Source organism: Lethenteron reissneri, chromosome 13 (genome assembly GCF_015708825.2).
Source record: "Lethenteron reissneri isolate LAM-NWPU_2019-01 chromosome 13, ASM1570882v1, whole genome shotgun sequence".
In the NCBI taxonomy this organism is placed as follows: Eukaryota; Metazoa; Chordata; class Hyperoartia; order Petromyzontiformes; family Petromyzontidae; genus Lethenteron; species Lethenteron reissneri.
This window is the reverse complement of record NC_083791.1, coordinates 10,864,639-10,878,492: the sequence shown is the minus strand read 5'-3', so window position 1 is coordinate 10,878,492 and position 13,854 is coordinate 10,864,639. Positions and strand designations below refer to the sequence as shown.

General features: G+C 44.4%; 1 protein-coding gene across 1 annotated transcript; it reads left to right on the top strand.

Annotated features, from left to right (window-relative positions):
- The first annotated feature begins 2,229 nt into the window (after positions 1 to 2,229).
- Positions 2,230 to 13,237, top strand: SC5D (sterol-C5-desaturase). The gene is given in 7 exon segments (XM_061551036.1): positions 2,230 to 3,007; positions 6,738 to 6,957; positions 7,355 to 7,487; positions 9,098 to 9,198; positions 10,807 to 10,854; positions 10,856 to 11,146; positions 12,448 to 13,237. Coding segments are annotated over 6 exon segments (909 nt in total). The 5' UTR covers positions 2,230 to 3,007; positions 6,738 to 6,747; the 3' UTR covers positions 12,574 to 13,237.
- Positions 13,238 to 13,854: the final 617 nt, after the last annotated feature.

Sequence of the window (13,854 nt, the reverse complement as noted above, 5' to 3'; positions counted from 1 at the left end):
GTCTCAACGGAAGAAAGAGGCACGTGGGGACAATGCATTATCGGTGTCGAGGTCCCATGTTATCGGTGTTGTTATTACTAATGATACAAAACAGCAACTTGGCAACAAGTGAGCAAATTCACAAGGAGTCCATAACCGGCAGTATTGTGAGAAATGTTAGCTAGCCGTCGGGACAATTACGCCTTTAATAAAGACACCGCACGAATGTGATGGTTGAATTTAAAGTTGTGAGCCCAAGTGGATTTGTCGTGATTGTTTAAGTTGGTTAACTCCACGCTTTCACAAGCACGTGGCATTGTTATTCACGACCAAGCTCATCGCGCTGGAGGTTCTTGCTCCAGCGAGCACATTCGACGCTGGCACGCTGATGGCAGGACGAATTTTTGGAATGGAAAATGCAGAGAGGATAGACTTAACGCTGCTATCGACGGGCATACCAAAGCGATGGAGCACACTCTGCTCGTGCGCATTGTGCCGGGAATTGCTGTCCATTAGGGGGACACGTGTCCTTCAAGACCTACCTTAGAGAGCATCGGCTTTAAATGAGCACCGAGCGTGATTGATGATGATGATTTAACCCCAGCGTCCTAGCTTCAGTTCCTGGTCATGCACATCAGTGGCGAGGAAGGACTTAATTCATTTGTAGCTGTTTGGGACTGACATTTGGGAAACAATAATAATAATAATTTAAATGCATTAAGCGCCCTTAAACAATCGTTCTCAGGGCGCTGAGTATTTCCCCGCTGTTGTTGGGTTGGGTCCAGGCAGTTGTGAGTTTCGGGGGTGGTGGGGCTGGAAAATATTATTTTAAATTTTTAGACCTGGTGGTGAGTGATATCTTAACCTGCCCTGTGTCTTCCCTAGGTCGACTTTGCCATACATGAGTACCTGGGGTGCAGTTTGTATACTCGCCAGTACTGGGAAGACAAAGGCGAGCGGGAATTGTACTACTTTTCAGTTATTTGTGTACCATGATTGCCTCAATAGATGCTCCCTGACAGCACTTGCCTCTGCAGCCTATGAGGTTGTTTAGTGATTGATGATTTGCATCAACATCAGAACCGGGGAGACAAAGGCGGTCGGGCGTGGTGCTGCTGCGTGTTGAAAATACTAACAGTGTCTAAATAATTGTCGTTTATATACTTGGTTCTTTCGGCAAAGTCACGTAGAAGGGAAATAACAAAATAATATAAATATAAAACAATTATATTTTTAGATATATTAATATTATTTTATTATTTCCCTTCTACGTGACTTTACCGAAAGAAGCAAGAATATGAATCCCTGCAGTCACGAACGCTTTAAATCTGAATATAATTGTCGTTTATGCAAACTGCATCTCACAATCGCCGAGGAAGCTGCGAGCTCTGCAGTCCTCTATATATGAAGATGTCTTCGGCCATTTAATGAGCGTTTATACATTTTGGAGTAAATTGGATGGATTTCCACTGTTGACTTTCCGTGCAGTGTGGTGCAAATTTTTGCTTTCATCCCATACAGAAGCGACAGATGATGTCGGTCCACATCGTTGCTGCATCGCATCCTCCTGGCAGACCCAGAGGGTATTTGGCATCTTCACGACGCTTGTCCCCCCGACCCGCGGGACAGTGAAATGTCATTATCCTGCGTGATCCACCAAGCCTCGCTGCCTGCACAGTGCGGGAACGACACGGGATGCAACAGAGCCACCACCACCACCACCTACCGCCCCTTTAGAGTCGTGTGCGGTGGGGGGGGGGCTTGTATGTTGAACTTCTTTTGCACCCTATGTAGCCAACCACGCTCATCGGAGGTGCGGCCTTAATAGATACTCGCAAACAGCCCCTTCTCCCCCGACAAACATTTTTTTTTGTATTTTACCACGTAAGGCCCACTGAGCTATATAGCTCTTTATCAGAAGCCACATGGCTATCACATACGATATAGCAACGAATTGTTATGTGGACATATGTGGAGGCAAAAACTAAAAGACCTGGAGAAAAATCAACGCGACCACTGACAGAGAGAAAGGCAAACTCCAAATATTCAGCAGGCGTCAAGGTCGTGATGGAGCGCACGACCTCCTGTGCACGTGGCGAGGGAGTCAACATCTCATGGCCACAGTGGCTCCGCCCCTTCGTCTTCCGGGGCCGTGAGAGTCGCCGGTGATTGGCGGATGGTGGTGGCGTCACCGTGACGCGGGGGCGGTCAGGAGAGCGGCTCAGCCAATGGGGAGCTCTGCCTGCGGTGGCGTGTGACGCGAGACGGGCAGCCCACAACCCTCCACCACCAATGCCCACAACCAACGCCGCTCCCAACATCACCACCACCAATTAACTCTCTACATCACCATCACCACCAATTAACTCTCTACATCACCACCAAGTCACTCTCTACATCACCATCACCACCAATTAACTCTCTACATCACCACCAAGTCACTCTCTACATCACCATCACCAAGTCACCCACAGCATCAACATCACCAAGTCACCCACAGCATCACCACCACCAATTAACTCTCTACATCACCATCACCACCAATTAACTCTCTACATCACCACCAAGTCACTCTCTACATCACCATCACCAAGTCACCCACAGCATCAACATCACCAAGTCACCCACAGCATCACCACCACCAATTAACTCTCTACATCACCACCAATTAACTCTCTACATCACCACCACTTAACTCTCTACATCACCATCACCACCAAGTCACTCTCTACAACATCATCACCACCAAGTCACTCTCTACATCAACATCACCAAGTCAACCTCAACATCACCACCACCAAGTCACCCACAGCATCATCACCACCAATTAACTTCCAACATCACCACCACCAAGTCACTCTTCACATCACGACCAATCTCAACAACACCACCACCAATTAACTCTCAACATCACCACCACCAAGTCACCCACAGCATCATCACCACCACCACTGCCATCACCGACAGCCTCCTTGAGCGCAAGCAGAGGCGGACGGTATCGGTAGGAACCCCTTGTGGGGCTTCTCAGGTAAGAGTTCACGCACACACGTGTGCATGTCACACACACACATGCATATCACACACACACACATGTGCATGTCACACACACACACGTGCACATGTCACACGCACACATGTGCATGTCACACACACACACATGTGCGTATGTGCGATGGTGTCTAAACTACATTTATATTACAGTAGTGCTGATGCACATCTGTACTGTATCTAACCTTAAATACACGGCGACATTCGAGATCGTGTTGCTCTGCTCCAGTACTCTTGTTGTGCGTACATTGTTGTCACGGCGTTATTGCGGGTGTAGTTTAGACTTCCTCGTGTGCACTGTGCTGTGCACTGTCTCCTGTGTACTGTCTGTGTTGTGGACTGTCTCCTGTGTACTGTCTGTGCTGTGGACTGTCTCCTGTGTACTGCCTGTGTTGTGGATTATCTCCTCTGTACTGCCTGTGCTGTGGACTATCTCCTGTGTACTGCCTGTGCTGTGGATTATCTCCTCTGTACTGCCTGTGCTGTGGATTATCTCCTCTGTACTGCCTGTGCTGTGGATTATCTCCTGTGTACTGCCTGTGCTGTGGATTATCTCCTGTGTACTGCCTGTGCTGTGGATTATCTCCTGTGTACTGCCTGTTCTGTGGATTATCTCCTCTGTACTGCCTGTGCTGTGGATTATCTCCTGTGTACTGCCTGTGCTGTGGATTATCTCCTGTGTACTGCCTGTGCTGTGGATTATCTCCTGTGTACTGCCTGTGCTGTGGATTATCTCCTGTGTACTGCCTGTGCTGTGGATTATCTCCTCTGTACTGCCTGTGCTGTGGACTGTCTCTGTACTGTCTGTGTTGTGTACTGTCTCTGTACTGCCTGTGCTGTGGACTGTCTCTGTACTGTCTGTATTGTGGACTATCTCATCTGTACTGCCTGTGCTGTGGACTGTCTCTGTACTGCCTGTGTTGTGGACTGTCTCTGTACTGCCTGTGCTGTGTACTGTCTCTGTACTGCCTGTGCTGTGGACTGTCTCTGTACTGCCTGTACTGTGGACTGTCTCTGTACTGCCTGTGCTGTGGACTGTCTCTGTACTGTCTGTATTGTGGACTATCTCCTCTGTACTGTCTGTGCTGTGCACTGTATCTGTACTGCCTGTGTTGTGGACTGTCTCTGTACTGCCTGTGTTGTGCACTGTATCTGTACTGCCTGTGTTGTGCACTGTATCTGTACTGCCTGTGCTGTGGACTGTATCTGTACTGCCTGTGTTGTGCACTGTCTCTGTACTGCCTGTGTTGTGCACTGTATCTGTACTGCCTGTGTTGTGCACTGTATCTGTACTGCCTGTGTTGTGCACTGTATCTGTACTGCCTGTGTTGTGGATTGTCTCGTGCGTACTTTGGGAAAGTGCTAACTCATTGTGTGGATTTGAGATGACTTAAACTGAGTTCTAAAGCAGTTATTGATATCTCCTCCCAGACTTCGATGTAAAGCTTTCGTGACTGCAGGGATTCATCTTATTGGTTCTTTCGGTAAAGTCTCGTAGAAGGGAAATTTAAAAATTTAAAAAAATAAACATTTTATTATGTTTTATTTTTATTATTTGTATTATTTCCCTTCTACGTGACTTTACCGAAAGAACCAAGAAGATCCTCCCAGACTGTTCCCAAACACAGGGCGATGCACTGCTTTAGTGCTCAATTTACAATTACTGTACAATTATTTTCTATTCTAAAGAAACACATTTCACTCTGTTATGCTGCTGCTGCTGCATTGGCAGTTGGTGCACAACTGTAATTGACAAAAACTCAACAAATTGGTCAGGAACACTGTGACACTAAAAGGAGAAAATATAAATAGGTGACGTTTCGGGAAATGTCCCTTATTCACATGATAATTATGACACCACATCGGGTAAAAAAAATAATGTACATTGTTTATGTTTAGTACATGTATATAGTGTGTTCTTGTGTTCGTTTAATCCCTGACATATCGAAATACTTAGTAATAAACTCGAATCTCAATTGTGTTTGTGCTAAGAAGGGCCATTGCCCGAAACGTCGCCGATCATATTTTTGTTCTTGGAAGGCCCAGGGTGTTATTGACCAATGTTGAGTTTATTTTGTTACCTGTGCGTGTGCATCACTGCCAACTCAGCAGCAGCAGCATCACTAATTTACTTGTTTTTAAAGGTATAAACGTGGCTCAAAATTGGGCCCCAGGATAAGCAAATTTCATTTATAATAAGTGGACACATCTGAGGGACACGATTTTAAAGCACCTACAAAAAAGTACTTTAATCCAGCACAAAGTGATCGTAAAACGTCCTCCTGGAGAGTTACAAATAACATAATAAATAATCAGATGTCTCTTTCATATATAAATCTCAAGGAAATAGAAAAGTATCTATTTTAAATACTTTGTATCAACCTGCAAGGCTATCTTGGGAGTGCATAATGTCAGTAACCATTGGTCGAAAGCAAACTTTGGACCGGTCTCGACGTTCATTGCCTTATCAGCAGTCAGGCTTGCGAGCAAGCCAGCGGAATAGTTTGCTGTTTTATGTGTATTGAAGGAGATATGTTGCCTTGATAATTATGTATTACCTGTGCCTTGGACAGCTGTTGAAGGTGGACCTGGAATCAGCATTATGAGAGACGGACAAGAGCCGGTTGGGGTGCTTTTGGGAGAAATTAAATTGATAATGAAAATAAATATACCAACGTGTCGATAGAAAACCCTTTATAATCGGTTGATATTCCCTGCTTTGACATATGGATCATTAACTAAGACGGTGGAAGAAAAGCTGAATGCATGGATATACCCAAGTTAGTGACATCATTTAAACTGTTCAGCAAAGTAAGTGGGCTTGGGCAGGGCGCATTGCTAGATGAAGATAATAGGCAGTGGTCAACAGACTAGCTAGCGTCCAAAGGAGGAATCACGCCCAAAAGTACGTCTGCCACAGAGACGGAGAAATGGAAGCAGCTCGTGTGGGTGCTGGGTGGATTGTTGCATCGAAGGACCGAGCACATGGTGACGGCTTGGGGAGGCCTTCATCCCGATGTGAATTAATCATGGCTGATGATGACGATCAAAATGTCAATTATCATATTTTTTACTGGCAAATGAGGTACCAATGGTGTAAATGCTTACCCCGAGCTCTCATACTCTGATGGTGCATTGTCTTTGAGTTGTGCGCCGTTTGGCGTCATCTGGTCCAACCCATGTTGAGACTAGGCTCAAAGGAAAGCTGTCTCGGGTGTGGACCAATCAACTTCAAGGACAGTGCATACATTATCAGAGTTGTGTTTTTTGTTTGCATTATGACTGCAGGTATTGTGGTCTATGCAAACATGACTCCTCGTAAAAAAGGCGTCAGTTTTGTTGCCAGATAAAAGGGTAAAAACCCAATTATCGATCAAAATGTCTTTAACATTTTAAATTTCAGCCCTGTGTGTATGTGTGTGTTGGAACATACCACTCAATGACTGATCACCATGCAGTTTGATCCTTTGTGCGTGCCAATCGGCACGTTCGTGAACACAATTTCATTAGATTTTATTATCGATTCATGACTGACTTTGGAATATATAATCCGAGTCCAAAAACGATTATCACTTTATAGATAATTGTATTAATAGCCCTGATTAGAACCATTGCACCACACCGAACACACAAGCTCTGCCTTGCTGTCATCATCCGGGCGCCTTTGGCGGGATGGCTCCCAGACATTTCCGACTGGATTCCCTTTGCAGTGCAGCCACCATGGACATCGTGCTGCAGTACGCCGACTCGCGGGTGCTCACGCCGTACGTGTACCCGGCGTGGTGGGCAGAGGACGACCCCGTGCGCCAGACCCTGAGCCTCCTCCTCGTCACCAACTTGGGCGGCGTCGCCATCTACTTAATCTTCGCCACGCTCAGCTACTACCTCGTCTTCGATCACAAGCTCATGAGCCACCCGCAGTTTCTGGAGGTGCGGGCACATCAGGGCACTTAACTTGGGTGAATTTCAACTCTTGAGTATTAAAAATTTAATTTTCACCATCATGTAATGAAAATTACTCTCACTGGCAAGGCAGGTGGGAAAGTGTTGGCCCTTGCCATGTGGACCAGAGTTCACGAGAAGGGGTCTCAGAGGCAGCTCTATAAAATCTGCTTCTGTGGACCATTCTGTAACTGTTCTTTGAGAGATCCCAAGGGATTATCCATCTCATTACATGATAATGGTAACACAATTGGAAAATTGAGGTAAAATTAAGTTTCGAACTCTTGTTTGACCGCCCAAAATGCACAACTGAGGTGTGAGTATACGTGAAAAGAGCTTTGTCTTTAGAGTTGTGGTCTCCCTTCAATCGGCTATCTCTCTACAGAACCAGGTGCGCAAGGAGATCAAGTACGCAGTACAGTCTATGCCTTGGATCAGCATCCCTACGGTCGCGCTGTTCTTATTGGAGGTCAGAGGTTACAGCCGACTCTACGACAGCCTCGACAATTCAGCTTTCGGTACATCCGCCCATCCACGTGCACCCACAAAATTATATCGCATACGGCAGCTCTCCGACGTTCGACGTTTCACTCCCCCTGCTGGAAGCTTCTTCAGGAACTGATTTCCCTTGTGGTGAACGTGGCATGCACGAGCGATTAGCTCGAATGCGCAAGTGACAGAGCTAATAAATAACATTGGCTGGTCAGTATTGACTACCACCGGCAGCTGGGAACTGATGCCTGCGCAAAGCAAGTTTTGTTTAGGCAAGAAAGAGATGACAAATTGGCTCGCGTCACTACTACCGTATTGGAGCACTGAGCCGGGATCGCTGAGAACCTGAGTTTCATTCCAAGTTTTAGCTGCCCATTTAATCAACTGGGTTCTCTGGTATAGTGAGTTGATGGTCTTTGCCTTATCAGCAATGACTTCACAAAAAAGCCCATCGAATACAATTTGGTTTTTTACTTTTGACATATTTAAGTTTGATAATTGTTTTTTTTACCCTTTTATCTGGCAACAAAACTGACAGCTTTTTTTACAAGGAGTCATGTTTGCATTGACCACAATACCTGCGGTCGGAATGCAAACAAAAAACGCAACTCTGATAATGTATGCACTGTCCTTGAAATTGATTGGTTCACACCCGAGACAGCTTTTCTTAGAGCCTAGTCTCACATGGTGTTGGACTAGATGACGCCAAAAGGCGCACAACTCAAAGACAATGCACCATCAGAGTATGAGAGCTTGGGGTGTCAGTTTTGTTGCCAGATAAAAGGGTAAAAAAAACAATTATCATGTTTTGCTACTGGCAAAGGAGGTTCCAATGGTGTAAATATTTAAGTTTGGAGGGAAAAATATTTGATGTTTGACAAACAATTACCCATGTGGCTTGGAGAGTCCCTCATCCAGCAGTGATTGTTTGTATGGTAGCGAGGACAAAGAGTCCTGCTGAAGTGACGTCAGAAAGTTGTTCCGTGGGCTGTTCTGACACAGGGGAGTGCTTTGGGAGCTGCGAGAATTCCTGAGCAGGTGTTGCTTCATCTCCTGTCACGATGCCAATTGTGCATTGGATTATAATTCGCGTAGAAAATGTAGACGAAAAAAATCATGCATATGCATGGATTATATCACACTTTCCTAAGTGCTTTTGTCCTTGTAAGTAATTCAATAACGTTACCTTCCGACCAGCACAAGGAGATGTTACACTATGTGTGGTATCACAAGATGACGTAATGATGTTATGATGGGGAGGCAAGATGCACGCATGGGTTCACGATGTTATCGCCATTTAGCGCTGTTTTTTTTTTACCGCTAAGTTTTTGCAAACCCTTTGATCAATGTCAAAATGAGAAGTTTTCTTTATTTAGACTGGAGGAATCCGATGAGCTATAAAGCTCTTTTTCACGAAGTCCATGAGAGTGGGGACAGCAAGTTTTTTTTACAGGCCAAGTCCCTAATAGCAACACAACTTTATACTTCAATTTCATTCACATTGGATCGTCTTCATGAGCAATATTGTGCCCCTTTCTCCCCTTGCTATGAACAGATAGACAGAGCTAATGCATCAATACTTTAAACCTTGCTTGGAATGCATTAAACATATTGCGTGTTTTTCCCTGGATCCCAGGATTGCTGGGTGTGCTGTTCAGCATGATGTCGTTCCTGTTTTTCACCGACATGGCCATATACTGGATACACCGCATTCTCCACCACAAGTCCATCTACAAGGCAAGTCCACTGTCACCAGCCTGGAGTACAACCTCACTGCAGATTTTTGTGAGTCGCTGACAGACTAAGCTAGGTAAGATAATTGGTTTTTTACCCTTTTATCTGGCAACAAAACTGACAACCTTTTTTACAAGGAGTCATGTTTGCATTGACCACAATACCTGCGTCGGTCGGAATGCAAACAAAAAACACAACTCTGACAATGGACTGTCACATTGAAGTATTAAAAAAAAGGTGTCAGTTTTGTTGTCAGATAAAAGGGTAAAAAAACAATTATCATATTTTGCTACTGGCAAAGGAGGTTCCAATGGAGTAAACTAGGTAAGTTCATTGTAGCCATAGCGAGTGACACTGTGATAACGTGGTGTGCCTGCCAATTGTGGATTTATTAACCCAGACTGACCCAGCTGAAATGAAGCCCGTGGTGGGAGTAAGGCTAATGCCATGTTAGAACACTTAAGCTGGCACAGCTGAGATCCTGGGTTCTAATTAGGGCTGAACGATTTTGGGAAAATATCTAATTGCGATTTTTCTGACAAATTGTGATTGCGATTTGATTTGCGATTACATTTTTAAAAGTCAAGCTTCAGTTCAATATTCACGGTGTAATAGATTTAAAACGTGTGATGGAGCATTACCACATGATACCATGAAAATATGAACTGCTCTATATATTATAATGCAAGGATGAGAACTTAAAATATATTAATTGCTTCCAAAATGTATTAGTTAAAATGTTTTAATTGAAATAGAACAAACATAGAACAATTGTTAAGTTAAATAAATAAAGTTATAATAAAAATAAAACAATTCCAATAAGAAAGTAAGAGGACTTTTCAAATCGCAAAAAATCGCAGCCTTTGCAATTTGCTAATCGCATTTTTTCAAATTACCATTTCGATTTGAGCTCGATAAATCGTTCAGCCCAAGTTCTAATCTGGGTTTCAGCCGTGATTAAAACGGGTCATCGAGTGTCAAGGTTTGAAAGTCTCAACCTTGTCACCTATAGCCGCACAAAATAAATATCAAACTTATTTCGTTTCACTTAATTCATCTTAATGCAGCTGTAGCGGGGGTGGGGGGGGGACAAAAACAAGTTTGATTGGCATGCCATGATCACTTGTAGAGTATAGCAGGTGTGCTTCTAGGTTGCATTGCATAGATATATTTTTAAATGACTTAAGAAGTAGTGTGATATCTTCCTGGGCCATTGCCCGACACAACGTGGTGCACTGCTTGCTGAGGGATTAGTGAATTGAAATGTATTCATTTCACGACAATGACACCAATAGCACAATTGTACTAAATCTGGGAAAAAGTGCCAAAGAAGAAATACAAAAATAAAAACATTCACTTTACAGTATTCGATGTCTGTATTTAAGTAATATATTTCTCCAACAAGCACCAACCATCGCCTCCCATCCACCGGCACACGTAGGATTGGAGGTGACACTTCCCCGCCTCCCCCCCCACTATTTTAGGTTGTATCCAATTAATCGAGAGTTAAGAGATGATAACAATGATATAGCCCAGCTCTAATAATAACAATCATAATAATTAGCATGTTAATGATAAGGAACCTCTCCTGCCTCTCTCTCGCCTCGACAGACGTTACACAAGCCGCACCACAAGTGGAAGGTGCCGACGCCGTTTGCGAAGCCATGCCTTCCACCCCATCGACGGCTTCATGCAGAGCCTGCCCTACCACATCTACCCCTTCCTCTTCCCACTGCACAAGGGCGTCTACCTGGGCCTCTACATCTTCGTGAACATCTGGACGGTGTCGATCCATGACGGCGACTACCGCGTGCCGCATATCCTGCGGGACGTCATCAACGGCTCGGCGCACCACACCGACCACCACCTCTACTTCGAGTGCAACTATGGGCAGTACTTCACGCTGTGGGACCGCTTGGCGGGCTCCTACAAGCACCCCAGTGCTTTCGAGGTAGCGCATTGGTTCCCAGCCTTTTTCTTTCTTTCGTCGAGACGGAGGAAAGTGGAAACAAATTAGGAAGTGCGCAGTGGACACCCTAAGGGCTGTCTGCCCGTGCATGGTGATGATGATGATGAACCCTCCTCCCTGCCCTATAAAATTCCCACGCATCCCATACGTGCCCTGTCAGTGGCCCATGTACCTCTACCAGGCCTATCGATTTTCTGCATACCCCAATAAATTATTATATAATTAACATTTTTTTCAAGAATATATCCGTTTAATTAACAGCCAAGACATTTAGTTAATACTTACTGACTGAATAACAATTCACTCCGTATGTTTAATTTAACGTGTACTTTCATAACATTTCAAGTAACTTGCTGTACAGTTTAATCGGAGTAACAGTGACGTGAAACAGGATTGGAAGGCTGCGGTGCACTGGGTGTGACAGGCTGTGGAGATTGTATGAAGGGCATCAAAAGCTTGTTTAGTATATTTGTTAAAAAATGAGTGAGCACTAACAGAATGCGTGGAAAGTCGAGGCATACAAGTGCTCGGATTCACTGAATTTCTTTCAACAGATAAGTGCATATCCTTAGAATTACTGGTGGACACGTGCAGAGCAGGACTGCTTAGTAGTAGTAACCCCAACGTGCCCTTAGCTCACATGATTCGTCTCACGTACCCCCATACAGTTGTTATGCGTACCCCCAGGGGTCCACAGGTACCACAGGTTGGGAATCTCTGAAGTAGCACAAGCACGAAAAGGATGCAGCTACTGGGATATTGTGAGTCAGGGTGTGGGGAAAAAGGTCACTTGAAAGGATCTCAGAAATAGTCCTGATATTACCTTCCACGGGCCATCTTCTGACATGGGGTGGATACACCGCTGTCTGTGCAAGAGATCCGAATGGATACCTTGTGATCATTCTCATGACAAATGGGTGACGGTATCGTTGCAATAAAATTGGGCCAGGTAATGGGGCTATGTTTTGTGCAGAAGAGAGGCAGTACAGCAAAACACCTTGTTCTCTACTGCTACGTTCCAACATCTATGTTACCCGCCTTCACCAACACCGCACTGAGTATCATGGTGAAGTGTTGGAAAAATTACATCCACGACCCACATGGGCGTGGAGAGTCCCTCATCCAGCAGTGAATCCACAAAAGATCTGGATATGTAAACATTTTTGGAATATTTCATGCGGTGAAAGTGATATTGGCTGTTGAGGCTTTTTTGAGGATTGACATGCAGTTTGCACAATGGCTCTTAAAGGTAAGGAATTAATAGCCCCTTTGTTTTCCTCCAGGGCAAAGGTCCACACGATTATCTGCGCAAGCTACAGACCGACAAGTTAGAGTCATCAGAGGGAGCGGTACACAACGGGCACCCTGTGACAGCTGCCAGTCCTGCCGGGAGTAAGAAGAAAGAGTGAACAAAAAGAGAGACTTGGGTTGAGCCCGGATTGCAGTTTAATGTCTGGAGTGCGTCAAGCCAGCGAAAGCATGACCTTGGGACTGCACCGACAAACATGAATCGCTGTGTGACCTTGCATTCTTGACCAGATCAACCTTGCATGAAGAGATTCTCCTCCCCCAACAGATTGCCTTTTGTGAATGTCCATGGTAGAGTAAATGTTTGTTTAGATTTGGCCCGATTGTAAGCGAGCTAACGTTGCACATCTGCCATCACCAGGTAATTTCAAATGCTGCAAATGACACTTGAAATCTATTTTGAGGCTGAGGTACGCTGTGACTGCAATTGAAAAACAATGATAAGCTCATCGCAAATTTTTCGTACGTAATTTATGTGTTTAATGCCTTGATCTCTTATTTTATATGAAATAAACTTGCTTAACACGGATGTAAATCCTTCATGGAGTTCGTTGTGAATAGATTCACGATAAAAGATTATACTGTAGTAGTCATTCCTTTTTGTGGGTCATACATGTTCGTGTGAAAACTGGAGACGCTTTATCTAATTATTCAGTGGGAAAATGTACCTTTGTCTGCAAGTGTATTGTGTATATAAAATATATTTGGCATCAAGATTCATTGGTTTTCTGCGCAGTTACAATAAAAAAGAGAAGCATAAATTAACCCTATGTTGCTCATATTCATTTGGAATGTGCATGCACTTGTACAATTTACACGGCTAACACTAAAACTTAACATGGCAATTCAGTACTAATTAATAAGTATATGCTGGTATAACTGACCTGGAATGCGACCTATCTTGGCAGATCTCTGAAGCTAAGCTGAGTTGAGCCTGCATAGTGCTTAGATGGATGAGCACAAGGCAGGACAGCTTTTCATAGGAGGTTGCTGACCTGTGCTGAGCTGTGGGCAGTAGAGACGTATACAACTAAATCCATTGTTGTACTGTTTCTATACTCCCATATCTATGCTTCTTACCTCGACAAACACTGGTTTAACACGCGACCAATATTCATAATAAAGTTTTTGGGTTAGACCGTCGCACCTACATGAGTTAAATGATGACGTCACTCTGCTGCTCTATTTAAGAACGGGAGCAAATGGAGGGCTTCACCATTCTGGCGAATTGCCCGATGATGCTGGATGTAATTACCAGCGAAACGTCGTACTCAAACACTGTAAATGTTGTGGATTCACTCAACACACCGGTGGGCTAAAGTAGTGAACTATTTGTCTTTTGTCAACGTGACACTTTTTTGCTGATTGGCCGTGTCGGGTGG